At 39.4% G+C, this 16,569-nt stretch overlaps 1 protein-coding gene across 6 annotated transcripts in view; it reads left to right on the top strand.

Annotated features, from left to right (window-relative positions):
• zmiz1a (zinc finger, MIZ-type containing 1a) overlaps positions 1-16,569 on the top strand; it is a 191,783-nt gene that overhangs the window by 146,235 nt on the left and 28,979 nt on the right. For 4 of the 6 annotated variants that reach the window (XM_041789656.1, XM_041789652.1, XM_041789653.1 and 1 more), the window contains one exon: positions 14,252-14,287. The exons of 1 other annotated variant lie outside the window; for it this stretch is intronic. In XM_041789656.1, the coding sequence (XP_041645590.1) occupies positions 14,252-14,287 (36 nt within the window). Of the gene's footprint in view, positions 1-2,784; positions 2,924-14,251; positions 14,288-16,569 lie in introns of those variants that run through there. One more of the 6 variants, XM_041789657.1, reaches the window with a different exon arrangement.

The raw sequence follows: 16,569 nt of genomic DNA, 5'->3' as shown, positions 1-16,569 counted from the left end.
TTCTGTGGTCAGGCCTACTTAGACAGAACATGACTATGAGAAACTTTTGGGCTAGTATTTGTGATTACTGATAGATTCATCTTTCTGCAGTGCAACTAGCCTATGAAGTATACACTTTTATACAGTATCCAACCAAGATTGAACTGATTTGACACAGTTGGTTTTAAAAAGACTAAAGTATCAAACATTTTGACAACCTTACCTAATGATGTCCCCGATAGTTGAAGGTTTCAGTGTGATGAAAGTAAATCTTGTGACTCAGTTTGTTTTATGATTCAAACATGACTCAGCTCGCTTTGGATTAGACGTAGCTGCTCCCTGGAATGATTGCTATGTTCTTAGAAATCTGTCTTTTAATGTTTAAGTCAGATTGCAGGTTACTGCTTGTTTTCCTCTGCCTTAACAAAATAACGTTTCAATAATTTACGTTGGCAATGCTTGAAAAACACAATACACACACAAGTTTAAGCTCAAGCTGTTGTGGTTAAATCAGATGGGAGTTTAAAGCTCCCTTTTATCTGCAGGAGTGATAATCATCTTTGATGTTTTTCTTGTTGGTTTCTCTTCTTCAGCTGATTAAGGAGTGTTTGAAACAGAAAAAGGGAAAATATGACTAGGAGGGCTTAGCTTTGTTCTGATGGTTGGTAAACCCCCCCCACCACCACCACCACCCACTCACAGCTGACATTAAAGAGAAATAGTCCCGGCAGAGCAGCAGAATCGTCAGCGCTCGGTCAGTCAATAGAGCGTGCCGCTCACAGGGCGATCACATCAGGAAAACAAGCACTCTGCTGTGTCAACAGTGACAGAAAAACTTCCAGGGTGTGGCTGTAACTCACCCCGAACACACACGGAGAGATCAGGAAAAAACAACACTTCAACAACTTCAGCAAGCAGCGCAGGAGAGTGAAAATAAGTGCTCCCATTAGACTTCATAGAGGAGTGTTTGAGCGCCTTACTCGCTCTCTCTCTCTTCCTACAACATGTCTCCCACTTATCTGTCTCAATTTACGTCCACTTGATTGATTTTCTCACCCCTTCCTTCTTTGAGCTGCGTGTGTAGAACTAGAGGAAGGTGTAGGCATCCTTTGTTACTGACCCAATCAACCTTACAGACTTTTATATTTAATTACTGCTGAGTAAGAGCAGCGCGCTGAATTATTAACAGGAAACAGGGGTTATTTTTAGCACGCAGGCCTCTCCTCTGACACTCTCTAGCAGTTTGATGATGAAACCCCTCCGCAACCCCAAAACTCCCTTCAGAACTTCACTATTAAGTTTACAGAAACAAAGCTCATGGGGAACTACTTTATTAGGGTAGCTTCATCATCCGCCTGGGGCTCGCCGGGTCTTCTATCACTCGCTGCTTAATTGGTTCGGTTTACACAGTTGCAGCTAAATTCATTTTCTTAAAATCCCATCTGAGCCCACACTACACAGAAGACTTTGTTCTTGTCAAAACCGGATGAGCAAATGATTTAAATCCTCCTTTTGTTCAGGGTTGACTGATCTGGCACCAACACCTCAAACCTCAAACTCAACCCCCTCCTCAACCCAACCACCCGTCCGTCATCCCCCTTAGGGGCTTTTGACACACCCTTTTCAAGTTATATTTCTGTCCAACAATGCCTCCGTTGTGTGTGCGTGGGATATTTCTCTGAAACTGTTGATGACTGAGCGCGTCTGTCAGAGAAAAAAGCCACACAAAAGGCGACTTCCCTGCGCTGTCACAGGGCCAGTGGGCTTTCCCCGCTCTTCGGCGGCACGGCACAACGCCTTGTTTTTGGTGAGAAGAGAGAGAACAATGACAGATTAGATCTTTCTTTTTCATTCATCCATTTTTTTTTGCATGGTTATGCAAGGGGAAAATGAACTCAGATTCACCCTGAACCTGCCTCGTCTTTAATTCATCTGCACCCGGCTGCTCTCTGATGTGCGTTGGTAGTTGGATTTACAAAGTTGCCTCTGATGAAGACGTGGGGATGTTGTCAGATTAGATTGTCCTGCAGGCAGGAATCCCCTCTCTGATACGGCTGATAGCTTACAGCTTTTGTAAAGATTGATCTTTGTATCTCATACTTTCTCCCACTTCCTCTTTTTTTTATGCATTGGCTTTCAGCCAGCCTGCATAGCATATTAAGCTCCACCCTTGTATGCAAGTTTGCAATCTGAGCTTGCAGGGTTCTGTTTTTTGCCCTTCCTGACAAATAGCAAGCACATTGACGGATTATGCATGTGTGAATCTGTTGGTGTGATGGCAGTTTAGAGGACTGACTAGCCTGAGCATCAATAACAGCAACCCCCCCGACAAGAGGTGAGAATCACTGGAATATCTCACCTGCTCTATCTCTACTCCTGTTTGTCTGCGTCGGCTCGCTGGCGTTATCTCTTCCTCTCATCCTCCCTCCTCCTCTTCTGCTGTCTCCTCTTCTCCCTCGGTCTATCCAAACCCCCCCTCCTCCTCCTGCTGTCTCGAGAGTGTGTTGGAGCCGGTAGCAGGTACAGCAGGAGCCCATTAGTGCACAGCCCCTGCTCTGATTGGATAAGCTGGAGAGAAACCGGGAGACTGCCTCTGAATAATTGATGTGCATTGTGCAGACGCTGGACAAGGGGAAAAAAAGACAGATCAGAGAGCAAGGGAGGAGGAAGAGAGTGAGCAAAAGAAAAAAAAGAGAGAGAGAAAGACAGGAGAAGTAGAGAGAGAGAGAGAGAGAGAGAGGAAGTAAGAAAGAAAGAAAGAGTGAGCAGAGTAAAGGATATGTGCAGAGAGTGATAAGGCACAGGCAGGAGGCTCGGGAGCAGTGAAAGCTTTGAGAGTTGCCACCGGCCTCTGCGGGAACAGGAGCATTTGTGACACTTGAGTCTTTTCTCTGCGCTATGAAGGGAATGAGATGAGATGTGCAGGGACTTTGCTTGGCTCTGGGTAAGTGAGTGTGTGTATCTTTGCTTTGCCATGTGTGCACAGAACTATTTGATATATTCTTTGTGTGCATGCGTGAGGCATGACCGGGGGTTAACAGGCCAATAGAGCAGTCAGTCTGAGAAGATTAATTAGAGTTGCAAAATGCAGCAGAATTGGCTCGATTTTGTCTGGATGCAGAGCTGTTTTATTGTTTAAAGTGTGCATTGACATCACTTTGGCATGTGTGAGTTAAATGGGCTTCTGTCAAATGCACTAGCTGCTCACAGAAGACAGGATCAGCACAGATCAGCTGACCACAGGTTGACCTACATGCTGTTCTGTCATAAGGCTATTCTGAGTGGGGTTTTGTGTGTGGGCACTGTGCACATGCATACTACAGTTTATTGGTTATTTACTGGCTTGTTTCTGGGCTTTGTAGGTCAGGGTATGAAAGGAAGGTTAAGTCTTGTTATATAAGGTTTAACAGCAATACGTCAAACCTTAGCTGTCTCATTTTTGGTCAAAATGATCTTGTTGCTCTTAATATAAACCACATTCACATGACAGGTCCAGATAAATGTTTTATTTCAAGGTATTGCAAGGAGAACAAAAGGCCCAAACTGCTTGTTGCTAGTAGAACAGATGCCAATGCAGCTTGTTAAATTTCCTGGATTGAGACCTTTATTTTACTTGAAGAAACTGAATTTCAACATTTTTCTTGCTTAATTGGCAGCAATTTAATTCACCTTTGTTTACACATACATAGATTTTGCAATTTGCAACAACTCAAGTATTAGGAATATTTGTCTTGTTGTTGCACTTTAACATTGTTCTTTAGAATAAAAGTTAATGTACAGATTTCCTGTAGACCCCTGAAAAGTCTAAAAAAAAAAGTCTTTCTAAGTCTTATTTTTTACCATTGCTTACAATCATCGCAGCAAACCTGTGAGATAGTTTTATGATAACTGTCACTTTATTGATTGAATAAACTCAATAAATGTGGCAGAAGTCATCAAATTTGAGCAGTTGTGACCAAAATATTTTTTGTCCTATACCATTTGACGTTCTTTTAAAAGTGTATGTAATCAGCAAATTCAGCCCTGGTACTGAAAAGTCTGGCACGCCGTTGATTTTTGACCATTTGCTAAAAGATGTTGGTAATTTTTCTCAATTCAAGTCTTACAAAAGTCTATAAAAGTATTAAATCTTATTTTTTAAAGTGTTTAGGAATCCTGAGTTTATGTACCAATCACCAAATAAGTCCAAATAAAAATCTTATTTCTAGGGCTCGACCATTATCAACATAACATCAGTATGACAGCTTAAAAGTAAAATGTTGAAATTGGCAGATATGACAATTTCTGCTGATTTTTATAACCAATGTATTGGCCATACATATAGGCAGCATTAATCATATATAACCCTTAAATACTAGCCAAATCTACAGGTGTACCATCAGGTAGAGGTGCTTACCTAGGGCCCCACACACTCAAGGAGGCCCACGTTGAGCCCTGAACATTTTGAATAAAGCCCCAAATAAAAAACAACTACCACACCGTCAACTTCTCTCTCCTTGCAAAAGAGACACTTGGTGGTCTTTCTGTTTAAAAGGTGCACACATCGGTATCAGAATAAGTTAAAATGAGTTTGGAAATATCGGCACATGGGATATCAGCAGAATCTTATGTTGTGCATCCCTATTTGAAGATGTTACAAGCAGAAAAATAGCAGAATTTCTCATGGTGAATGAAACATTGTCCAATTTAGTGAGCAAAATGCATTTTTTTAGGTTTTTTAAATTTGATAAAGATGTTAGGTTTCTTGAGATCAGATAAAGGTCTCACTAGGCCAGTGTTTCTCAACCTTTCTTCTGTTAAGGAACCCTTCAAAAGTTTGAGAAATCCCTCGTCACCACATACATAAAGTCTCCAGAAAAAGATTTTCCATCCCTATGACTGCCCAGAGGTTTATGTGGTAATAAAATTGATAAGACAAATTTCTAAAGCTCTTTTGTGAAACATTTAAAAATATAAAGTGATCATTTTGACATGAAAAACACACTTTGAAGAGTTTCTCACTCCATGGACACCTGCCAAGCTAAAGAAAACCTGCATGACCCTTACGTTAATGTGGTTTCAGAAGCATATGAGACCATTTTGATAATTCATGCTCAGATAGCCAGTGACCTGTATATTCATGGTAATTCTTGGTTACATATTTAGCATTTTGAAGGCACCCATGATGATGCCAGAAGGCATCCCAGGGTGCTACAGCACCCCTGTTGAGAAAGCTGCACTAGACAATCTGCACAGTGTCCAAACACACTTGAACCTCAAAGTCCAGTATGTTTGACCAGTGAAAGTGGTCCATACCATGCTAAAGCACTGTTAACTTTCTTGGCCCTATCACAGATGGCAGAGGTGGGCTTGGGTACATTACGTTTGCTCCTGTACATGCACAAGCGTGGGGGCTCAGTGTGCAATTGATGCATAATCAGTTCATTCTTCTTAACAATCATTTTAACAGTGTCAGAGTTTTAGAGACTAAAACTGACTAAAACAACTCAAAATAAGCCACAAAGTTGGTAAAGTTACTGTCATCCTCAGTGTGTATTTCTCAATTGTTCTGCGAGACAGTGCAACTTTTAAACTGTGTCTGCCATGCTACAAAACAAAGACATATCCGTGCTTAGGCCCGGTTGGGCTTGGAGGAATGTGAGTGCAGGGCACCATAGAACTGGGAAGGGTTAACAAGCATGCTTTGGAGCGTATGGGGCAACTGGATCAAGTCGGTCTTCTCCTCATAGTTGGTAATTTTGCTTGTTGCATCAATAAAAAATAGCAATTTCAATATTTGTTTCCTTGTTTTAGCTTTAATTTATGCGTATTTTAACTTGTATAAAGTGTAAAGAGATATTGACCAGAAATTAGACGGATACACTTGCTAAGATTTGAGTGTTTGCAGTGTAGTGATGAAAAGTATCAAGTTTAAAGTGAAGGTGGTTTCAAATTTTGGTAATTTTGAGAAGATTTTAGGCCTTGCTTTATTAAGGAAAATAGATTGCAGATACTTGGCAGAAAAGCCAACATTGCATTTAGATAGCATGCCTTAAAGCTCCCATGAGGAACTTGAATTAATTTTGGCACCCCCTGTGGACAAAATGGTACTTCTTGTCGCTTTGTCTTGTAAATTTAAAATAAAACTCATCCTGCTTTCTTTTAACCTTAAAACACATCACTCATCAAGATTTCTGGCTTGGTAAATTTGAATTAAAAAGGTGTAAAGGCATATTAATCACTTTATCTGACACCTACCCCACTCCGGCAGTTGTTTTAGGCATAATGAAAAATCACAAATAATGAATCAGTCTTCTTTCTGACTGTCTTGTTTGCTTTAGTGGGCCATGAGAGACATCAGTATTACTTTAACTCCCCACAGGAGCTTTTAAACACATGTAATTCCTTAACAATTCGCTGTTTTCCATCTTTGCACTTGTTGTAAAGCTTGTGTGCACCTGGTGTCTCTGCAGCATCATGCATTCAACAGCTTTCTCCCTCTTTACGGCACCTTAAGGAGCATACTTTGTCCATGTTGGTGTTAAGGGTGCCAGCGTGTATGAGCTTTAGTATTTCTATGTCAGGAGAAGATGACCCACTTTCCAATGTGGATTCTTTTTTTAAGTTGTTGACCTGTGCTTGGGGCCAGAGCCTGTCTGCTTGTCCACTCATTAGGAGAGAGAAGAGGGGGAGGAGGAGGAGGAGGAGGAGGAGGAGGGGGTGGTGGTGTAGTCATGGAAGGACAATGCAAGTGCACAGAAAGGCTTGCTTTTTGTTTTCATCTTCTTGCGGTGTTAATGCACCTCAAATGTCTCATAACTGGAAATGGTACTTCCCACACATGACTGAGGAAAGGTTACTCATGCAGTAAAAGCAACACGATGCTGCAAGCTATTCAGTCAGAGCTGCATGTAACCCTAAAACTGACAACTTGAATTAGAAGAGGGCTTTTGCAAACAAAAACACAATTGTCTGTTGACCTATGCGGGAAACATGATAACACAATACAACTTCCAGTTAGCTGGTTACAGAGCAGCAGCACTTCCGGTTTGCCTGGGCGCTAAAAACCGTCTGCATCCTCAAAAAAACCCTCAATCACCGCCACATGCAGCCGCTTTACCCTTCCCCTTTCTCTTTCTCTCTCGTTGCTTGGTTTGTACTCTACACACCTCCTGTGCACTTCCCATCAGACCGTTTGGTGACTCATTCATGACATTTGACTTTGAACTGTACGTGCACAGTTAATTTTCTGCTTTTCTTTGCCGTGAACCATTGCCATGCTGGGCCCAACAGCCCCCCCTCCTTCCTCCTGTCACCAGAAGCCAGTTGTGTTGCATGTGTTCATGCAATTTCAGGTAGGACAAACTGATGGCAGGTATTGATAGCTGCGTGGGGTGGAGCTAACAAGAACCCCCCCTCAGGCGATGCAGAAACACAACATGCAGGGTGCGTTTCAGGAAACACTCGTAAAATTCTTCAGCCTTGTTAATCACTTCCATTTGTATTCAACACTTCTGTTTGTTTTGACATCTCACCAGAGCTCCTTCACACATTGTTCCTCTTTACAAGGCTGTCAGCATTTCACAAACATTGATACTTTGCAATACCAGGGTTATAAAATGATCAAATCTGTTTTAATGATCAGTAGTATCAAAAAAGCTTAATTGATTTCAGTAGACAGGTGTGTAGGAGAGGACGGACTCCATTTAAAATCACAGGCTAAGTCATGCATACTGTCTAAACTGCACAGAAACCTTGACAACATTTTGACACCTAAATGCTGCCAAGGTTTTTGTGCAGTTTAGTTTGCAGGAGCTTGCCTAAATGAAAGCAAGATATCACCCAATTTCGTATGCCTAGGACTTTCTTTTTGTTGCTAACTGGTATCATGATAATGGGTTCACAACATTTAAAAAGTGTTCTGGTGTTTTTTTTTTTTTTTTTCAGATTTAACAAAGACTTATTGAAGTCAGTGTATGATGAGTATAATTTTTCATTTCAATTCTTTAACAATAACAAATATTACGTATTTTTCTTTAAAGATATAAGCAACACTTGGGGCACAGTGGTCACCCCACATGTATGCTGGCGGCCTGGTGGTTTCTTGTCATTCCTCGCTCTCTATCCTTGTTCCCAACCCTTACTGATAATTATATAAAGAGCTGTGAAATAATTTGTATTAATGATATGTATATATCAGAAATGTTTTTTAATTCTGAGGTTTTTAGTTACTTGTAGTAGATGTAAATATAAAACTGTTTTCACAGTGCGTTTCCATGACTGCGCTGTACAATCTTTGCAATGATTACACCTAAAGACATTCATACTGATTCTGCAACACCATGGTATTTAGTGTCCATAGACTGTTGAAAATATTTGACTTAGCCTGAGTTAACTATAAATAACTCACCGGTTGCTATTCTGAAAACTGTATATGCATCAGTGAGTTTGCTAAACTAATTATCTGTCATTTTTGTATTACCACAGGCCTGAAATACTGTTCAAATGCTCTTTCAAAACTGTAATGAAGCCTCCTGCCATTAGTGGGTGCTAAAGGCCGCCATCGCCCTGTTCCCCTGCATTTTACTGGATGTAAACATGAGCGGTTAGCATGCCGTAGGAACAGCCAGTATGTCAGTTTTTTGAACAAGAAAATAGAAATCAAGTTGTATGTAAGCTGATTAGGGTTATACATACATTTAACTACTCAACTAAAGTGACTAGTCACCACATTGAGCACGATATTAATCTGCAAAGAAGAACTAAGGCTGGCAGACTAGCTGCTTACTTTAGCTAAACTTGACTCAGCATACCAGGCTCACATCATCTACCCACTGACACATGAATTATTAAGAATTTTCTTCTCTTTTGACTAGCCAGTTAAACACAGTTTAGATGGGTGTTTAGCTGAACAGGAAGTTGACGCCTTGGAACATTCTTGCTGAGATTACTATCCAACTAACCCTAGATGAAGCTTGAAACAAAGAGGGCAAGTTGAGACAGGTCTTAAGCCTCCTGACAAACAGCTACATCATGCTGGCATGCAGTTATATCAGTCATGCCCCTAATTATGTATTACTTGATATCTAGACATTATTTGATATACTGATTTTGAGAACTAAAACTAGAGAAATATTGGTTTTGTTGGAGTGTTACACCAAAAGAAGAAGAAACATCCATGTTGGCCATCACTAAGGTCTTATTTTAAACATCAGTATTGTATTGGCCCTGATTTTACAATCGGTGCATCTCTAGCAGTTGTTTTACACTTCTATGTTGGTTTTATTTTTCAGCCACAGAGGTTGCCACTTGATTTATTCATATTGCATTATGTCGTTGGAGAAAGGTGAGTTGGCTGCACCACAGACAGTCACAGTTAGACATGCACACCCATGGTGTCTCTGTAACATCTCTGTTAATACCTGAAAGGCCAGTAAAGGTACCAGATGTGACCGAGCTCACAGATCTGTCTGGGGGCCTGCATCTTTATCCTGCACCTTCCGATGACGTCACAGACACTGCTGACTACGGCAACTCCACATGGACAAACCACAATGTGGTGGCGTTGATAGATATTTTAATCAGTCATTTAAAGATGGATATTGTGTTTTTTTACTGAAAGTGACAGATTTTATGTTAAGTGCTTATTAGTTTTTTTCTGTTAATACAGTAATTTTAGTAAATAAAGTTATTGTATCATATTGTAATTATTTTTCATAAAGAACCTTCTTTTGTAGGTAAAAGAAATATTTTAATTACATATTACTAGAAAGATGTTTGTAATGAGAAATATGTAGGGAAATAAAAGAAAAAAATATTTTTTAAAGTTTAATTTATTGTTTTTCATAAATGATAAATTATTTTTCTCTCTCACTTGTTGAAATATTGTTTAAGACATAAATCATAGATCATCCTTCTGACATACAGCAAGAGCAAACCGGGGGTCATGGTCATTTCAGACACTATAAATGTCACAGAATCAAAATACTTCATTCAAAATGATGTTTCTTGCACCCTCAGCATCACCTCCAAACATACAGAGGGTTAGAAGTGACTTATTCGGAGGTAAAGAGAACGTCTTAGTATGAATAACATTACAACACTGAAGTTAGCTTTCTAAGTTAGCTTCATAGAAAGCTAACAGGTTCGCTGCCAAAAAAAAAACGATTTGTCATCACAGCCAATCACAATGTGCTACGTCATCAGAAGGCGCAGGCCCTGGACAGATCTGATACCTACATCGGTGTAGGGGTTCACTTTACAGGTGTGAATATATCACGTTTTAAAACGGCACTGATTAGTGAATCAGCTCTCTTAAAAATTAGTCCCAAGAGATGATTTCTGACCAAAAAGTCATCTTTGTTTTTGTTCAGTTTAGACAGTGTTCAGGAGTTCGACCGTAAATTTTGAGCCGTGAAATCAGGGCGCACAATATTGGTTGCTTAGGACTTCAATTTTCCTTGCTGTTTACAAAAATACAAATTTAAAATTTTTATTGTATGGGAGTTTAAAATTCAAGCATGTGATGACCCTGCTGACTGATTCACCTGTAAACGTCCTGCAGCTAGCATGTCGTCACTTTTTAATCACTGTATCTTTCTTGAAACTGCAGCCTGAAGAAAATCTGAGTTCTTGATTGTGTTTTCACTCTAATGATTTCACTGGAGGAACAACAAGAAGAGTGCGAGGTTAAAAGACATATTGTGGAAGCAGAGACAAGGAGTGTGGCTGCTTATAATTAGGCGTGTGATATTTGCAAGTTCCCCTCCAGTGGTGGGGATCTGCACGTCGCTGATAAGAGCCGTTCATTCACAGCTTCTACCGTCCTCTGATGCTCGCTCTTCTCATGCAATGAGCCTTACTGTAAGCGCACACACTCACTGTGTTTGTTTACTCACCCACACACACCTCACTTTCCATATTTACTTTCTTTTTTTTTTCTGTTTTCGTACGTGTGCTTGTGTCTACATACCTGTGTACCCGTGTGTGTTTACATGCCTTACATGAGAGCAACTGTGCATATTTACCGTGTGACTCAGGTGTGGATATTAGGCGTGTGTTATCGTGGGATCGTTGCACGTTGTTGTGACGGTTCTCTGATACAGATGCTAAAGGTGAGGTGGTGACCCCGGGCTTCGTTTTGTAAGCAGGACACGCTGCTGAGTCACGGAGCATGTGACGCAGAACCAAAGACCACCTGGATTTCAAATTCCAGCGGTGATGTAGGTCAAATCTGCAGGTCGATGCTGTAACCTCTGTCATAACAGATGTACCCAAAGCAAACCTGTAGTGCTGAGTGAGGAATGTGTTATGTCACTCCATGCTCTAGCGTCACAGAGGGCAAAACTACACATCATGTCGAGCTAAAGCGGAGGGCTTGTTGATATTTTTAACCATATGTTTTTAATTTTTCGTTTGTTTTTTTTAGGGTCAAAATATTTGATTTTCGCGAATATCTGATTTGACAGTAATCCAAACTCATTTTAGCCAACGCTAATACTTATCTTGATTTATGCATGATTTTTTTTCCAATTGCAATGAACACCACATCTCTCCTGCACTGGAATTTATCTGTTCCTCTTATTCTGACGGTCTGTTTACTTTGAAACAGGCATTAAACAAGACAAATAATAGCACGTTAACAACCAGCTGGCAGACATTGAGCTTGGTCATACACAAAACAAATATGTGACTCATTCCTTATGCAATATGTACTTTCAAATCAAGATTAATTCTCCTAATTTAACAACAAGTTTCCAGGGTTGTTCCCTAATAGAATCCCAATAAAGTGCTTGCAAGAACACAACAGACACATTCTTTGGGTGTAAAAATTCTGCTGATCTGTTTGGTCACTATAATGGTTGCAAATATCAGCATTAAATTTAATATCTGCTGATCTAATAATTGACTTTTTAAGTTATTATCGGCTGATATCATGCCGATACTGTTGTGCATCACCAACTTTTTGCTGGAGTATTTAATGAATCAAATGTTAAGAAATGACAGAGTTGTATCAACATATTTCAAAATGCAAATCTACATCAATTAATTATTGAAGCCATAAAAGGACATACATTCTTTCACTTAATTTCTCTCAATTTGTTGTGAAAATGAATGAGTTAAAGATGTTTTTTCAAAATCTTGAGAAATGAACTCCTTATCATGGAAAAACAAACGTTATCTCAAGATAAAAACACAATTAAGTCAATATCTTGGGGAAACAACTAAGATAATAACATAGTATGGTGGATATAAATCCACACTGTATGACCAAACAGTTGTGTTAATTTAAAAATCCAAACTAGTTACCTCAGTTCTATTTTCCTGAGTTGATAGAACACATTGTAAGTTTTAATTCAAAATCACTTGATCCCTTTGAGTATTTTCATTGTCATTGTACTCAAATAACTTAACAATCATCCCTTAATCTTTAGAGCTTTCCAGAATGCCTTTAGGCACTGGACACATTTGTACCATGAGTAAAGCTACCCACTCAGTCAGAGAAGTCCGGCTAGTGGGGACCAACTCCAACATAGCAAGGATGATGCACTGAACTCTGTGGAAGAGCAATTAGTGGGTCAAAGTGCACTTCAATCAAATTCACTTACATAAGGCGACATGATTGTGCAGAATTAAGACACCTGAAAGACATGGGGAAAACTGTAGTGGATGAGATCCACTGCTTAAAAATGTTTATGTAATCAGTTATGACAAATAATTTGAGTATTTTCAACTTGTTTTGTTTCACATTGTATCAGGATATTTTAACATGCAATCTTTCATCAATTGAAGACTAGAGAAAAAAATCATCCATTCCTTTTATCTCACTCTATTTTCCCATGAAATTTGTCAAAGTTGTATTTTCAGGATATTTAAACTCCTTATCATGGGAAAAGTCTATACAGCTAAAATAAATTAACCTCCTACAACAGGAAACAAGCTATGGTGGATATATATCCAAACTGTTGGACCAAACAGTTGAGGGTTGTTAAAAAACGAGTTGTGTTAACCTAAAATTCCAAAATAGTTATTCCAGCTTTATTTTGCCGAGTTGATAGAACACATTTGAGTTTTAAGTAAAGAGTACTTGATCACCTTTAGTATTTTTATTGCCATTGTACTCAAACAACTTGACAATCATCCCTTAATCTGCAGAGTTTTCCCAGAATACCTTTAGGCATTAGACACATTTGCACCACAAGTGAAGCTACCCACTCAGTTGGAGAAGTCCCACCTGTGGGGAGCAACAGGAGTGTTGCATGAATCATATGCAAAAAAAAGAGCACTTCCTGGTTCAGTATGCAGCTTTCAGTCATGGTTACTTGTAGTCAATCATATTTTCTGGCTTTGGGTGGCATTGTTATTCAAAATGTTTGCTGTTAATAATGCGCTGCTGACTTTTTACTTTGACTGTCAGTAAAGTTTAATGTCAGTGTGATTATCACAACAAAATTTTATTTCTTATTTTTTTAAAGAGATCATTTAAAATATTGTTTGCTAGACCTTGTCTCACTTATAACATTATAATTATTTTATTTGAAAATTACTATGAACTGCTTTGAACTTTTTCATGGCAAATACAGCATATTTTTTATTATCCAAACCACTGGTGTGCAAATAAAATACCCAAATGAGAATATTTTATGTGGCAGTAGGGAGAAATGTTGCATGCAGTAAAGAAATAAAGACATTTGATTAAAACACAAACCTTTTTTGCAGTAATTTCTTTTTTTTTTTCTCAGATCAGTATGTTTAGGAGAAACTCAGCATATAAGATAAAGTCAAAAGCTTACAATAATATTGCAGTTTTAGTCAGGCATTGTTATATTGACCTATTGCTGGCCCTCTAGTGCTCCTAAATACACCATTTATATCTCTCTATATTTCTTAACACCTTAAAAAGTACACATAAAGACTCTACAGTACAAAATGAGCTCTACATCATGGTGTTTTTTCTTTGCAGTTTTCTGACTGTTTGTTAACAGCACACGAAGTGGCAATACATGACTCATGGGAACGATCACTTAAAGCTTCTATAAATACCACCACTATGCTAAAATATGTTAATTTTTGAAGCCAGTCTCCATCTAGCTGAGTTTGACTAAACATTGGACCAACACTGCGACTGTGTTTGCTGTTTTCTGTGTCCACCCGCGACATAAAGATTCAACATTCCCCACCCGAGCTCCGACACCTTCAGTCAGATCCAGCCATCATTCTGCATCATGTTTGGTGTTCATGCTGATTCTGATAACTCTGCCCCATTTAAAAATGTGTAATTTGAACCCCACAGAAACCAGCACCTGCAGGAGATGTCAGAGTGACTCAGGTAGAGCTTTACCCTCCCTTCTGGGCTGCAGCATCTCTCTCTCTCTCTCTCTCTCTCTCTCTCTCTCTCTCTCTTTTTTGGCTTGTGACCCTCACGCACACATTTCCAGGGGAGGAGGGGATCTCTACCCACTCCCTCCATCTCCACCTGTCCTCTGTCTAGCATCTCTCCATCCATTCATCCTCCCCCTCTCCTCCCTCTGTCCTCACGTCTGGTGCTCAGCCAGAGGTCATGAATGCAGCTCTGTCAAACCGGCCCAACGAGGAAATGAGCAAAATGGAAAATAAGAGGCAACAAATTGTACAAGAAAGACCAAAAATAACAATTAGAGCTAGACAATGATTCAGATATGGATTTTTATTGCTGTGTGCAAAGAGTTATTTCCATTAAAAGCCTAGTTTTTTCTGGTGGAGTGTGATTTCTGACACAGAGCTGTCTCTCTGCAGGGCATGTTTGAGTTGTTCTGCCTCCAAGCTGTTGAGACTAAAGCCCATTCGATATGCTCTTCCCTCTGAAGAAGTTGGCTGAACAGAGAGGGGGCAGGATGGGGGATATCATTGACTGCTTAAATGGCTTCCATTACACTTCAGCAAAAAGCATGACTTTTTTTATTATTTTTCAGGATTTTATATCCCCTTCATATCGTCTTCTGCATAATACTCTGTACCCACACAGCTCAAACCTACCTGCCAGTGTTGTACAGACTCCTGCCTATGATATCTATTATAAATTGCTTCTTTTTTATCATCCCACACATTGTCTCAGAAGGCTTCTGTGTCTAGTGTTGCAGTGTTCATGCTCAGAAAAGTGTGTTTTTATGTAGCATTTTCTCTTTTGTCTTGTGTATTTATATAAATCTGCAGTAGAGCTGTGTGATCAGTATTAAATGTTTCTATCAGAGCCTGACATAAACAGTGAAGGTGATCAAATGAGGCTCAACACACAGATTTTGTGAAATTTTAGAGCCAGGGGGATGCAAGGATGTACTCTCAGGGTAGTGGAGAGTAAAGTAACTCTACAAAGGAGATCTTGTTTCTCACTGGTGCTTTACAATGCTGTTCATTGCTACTGCTCCTAGTTTTAAATGATCATAAAAAGAAATGAGGCTTTAACAGTCATGATTATCTAATATCTTGCACTCTGTATGAGATATCAGTGGGACACATATTGAAAAAAAATCCAGGAAGAAATTAGAAGGCCTGTTATGTTCAACCAAGGATTTCTAAACTTAATTCCTAAACACATTTGGTGTTTTTTCTGTTTAGTAATTCCACTAACAATTGCAGTGTCACTAAGGTGTCTGTGAGTATGTCAGGGCATGCATTCCTTAAATACTATTGTTATGCCACTAAAAAATTGTGATGTCTCTAGCCACGGATGAACTCAGAGTGGTGGTGGTGGTGGTGGTGGGGGTGGGGGGGCAATTACCCCCTTGGTGCCCTAATGTTTGAAAAATCACTGCAAAAGTGTCCTCTTTGGTCCCCTATAGGTATGTAAACATAAAGTTTCTCTCAAGTGCTTTCTGAATGGACAAAATTTTAAAAGTGTCTCTTATGTGCCCTCTGAGTGGACAATATTTAACAAATTGCCTTTTTAAGTGCCTTCTAAGTGGACAAAATTTGGCAAAGTGGCTCCTATGTGTCCACTGACTGGACAAAATTTGACAAAGTGCCTCTTAAGTTTCCTCTGAATGGTCAAAATTAGACTAAGTGCACTCTTATGTACCCACTGAGTTGACAAAACTTGACAATGTGCCCTCAAGTTTCCCTTTCATACATACAATACATGATGAATTACCCTCCACGCTATCCTTCCAGTTGACAGTTGTTAGTAAAATGCCTTCCAAGATTTCCTTCTGGGGGCAGAGTTACCTTTCAGTGGACAAAATCAAAAGGGCAAATGTCCACAAGTGGGGAAAACACATTTAAGTTGTATAATTTATATTGTCACTAACATCGTCCCTGGTGCATCAGTGATTTAATACTTCCTCGTTTCTCTTGTGTTTTTACACAGTTCTAGGAGGCTTATAATTTTAGAAATGTTGAATCTTATCCAGGTTTTGTAACTATATTATGTTAAATATTTAACAATGTTTTTTTTACTCTGGTGCCCCTTGCATATATCAGGTGCCCTTCTAAACATTTTGCCTTTGCCCCTCAAACATCCTGAGCCACTCTTCCTAGCAACTAAATATCCTGTAAACAAAAATTCCAGTGGTTTCTCTTTGCTTTTTTGGAACAGTGAAATAACATAGCTCCCCCGCATTACATGCTAGGACAATC

The sequence above is a fragment of the Cheilinus undulatus genome, linkage group 6 (genome assembly GCF_018320785.1).
Source record: "Cheilinus undulatus linkage group 6, ASM1832078v1, whole genome shotgun sequence".
Lineage (NCBI taxonomy): Eukaryota > Metazoa > Chordata > Actinopteri > Labriformes > Labridae > Cheilinus > Cheilinus undulatus.
This window is presented reverse-complemented; position numbering and strand designations above follow the sequence as displayed.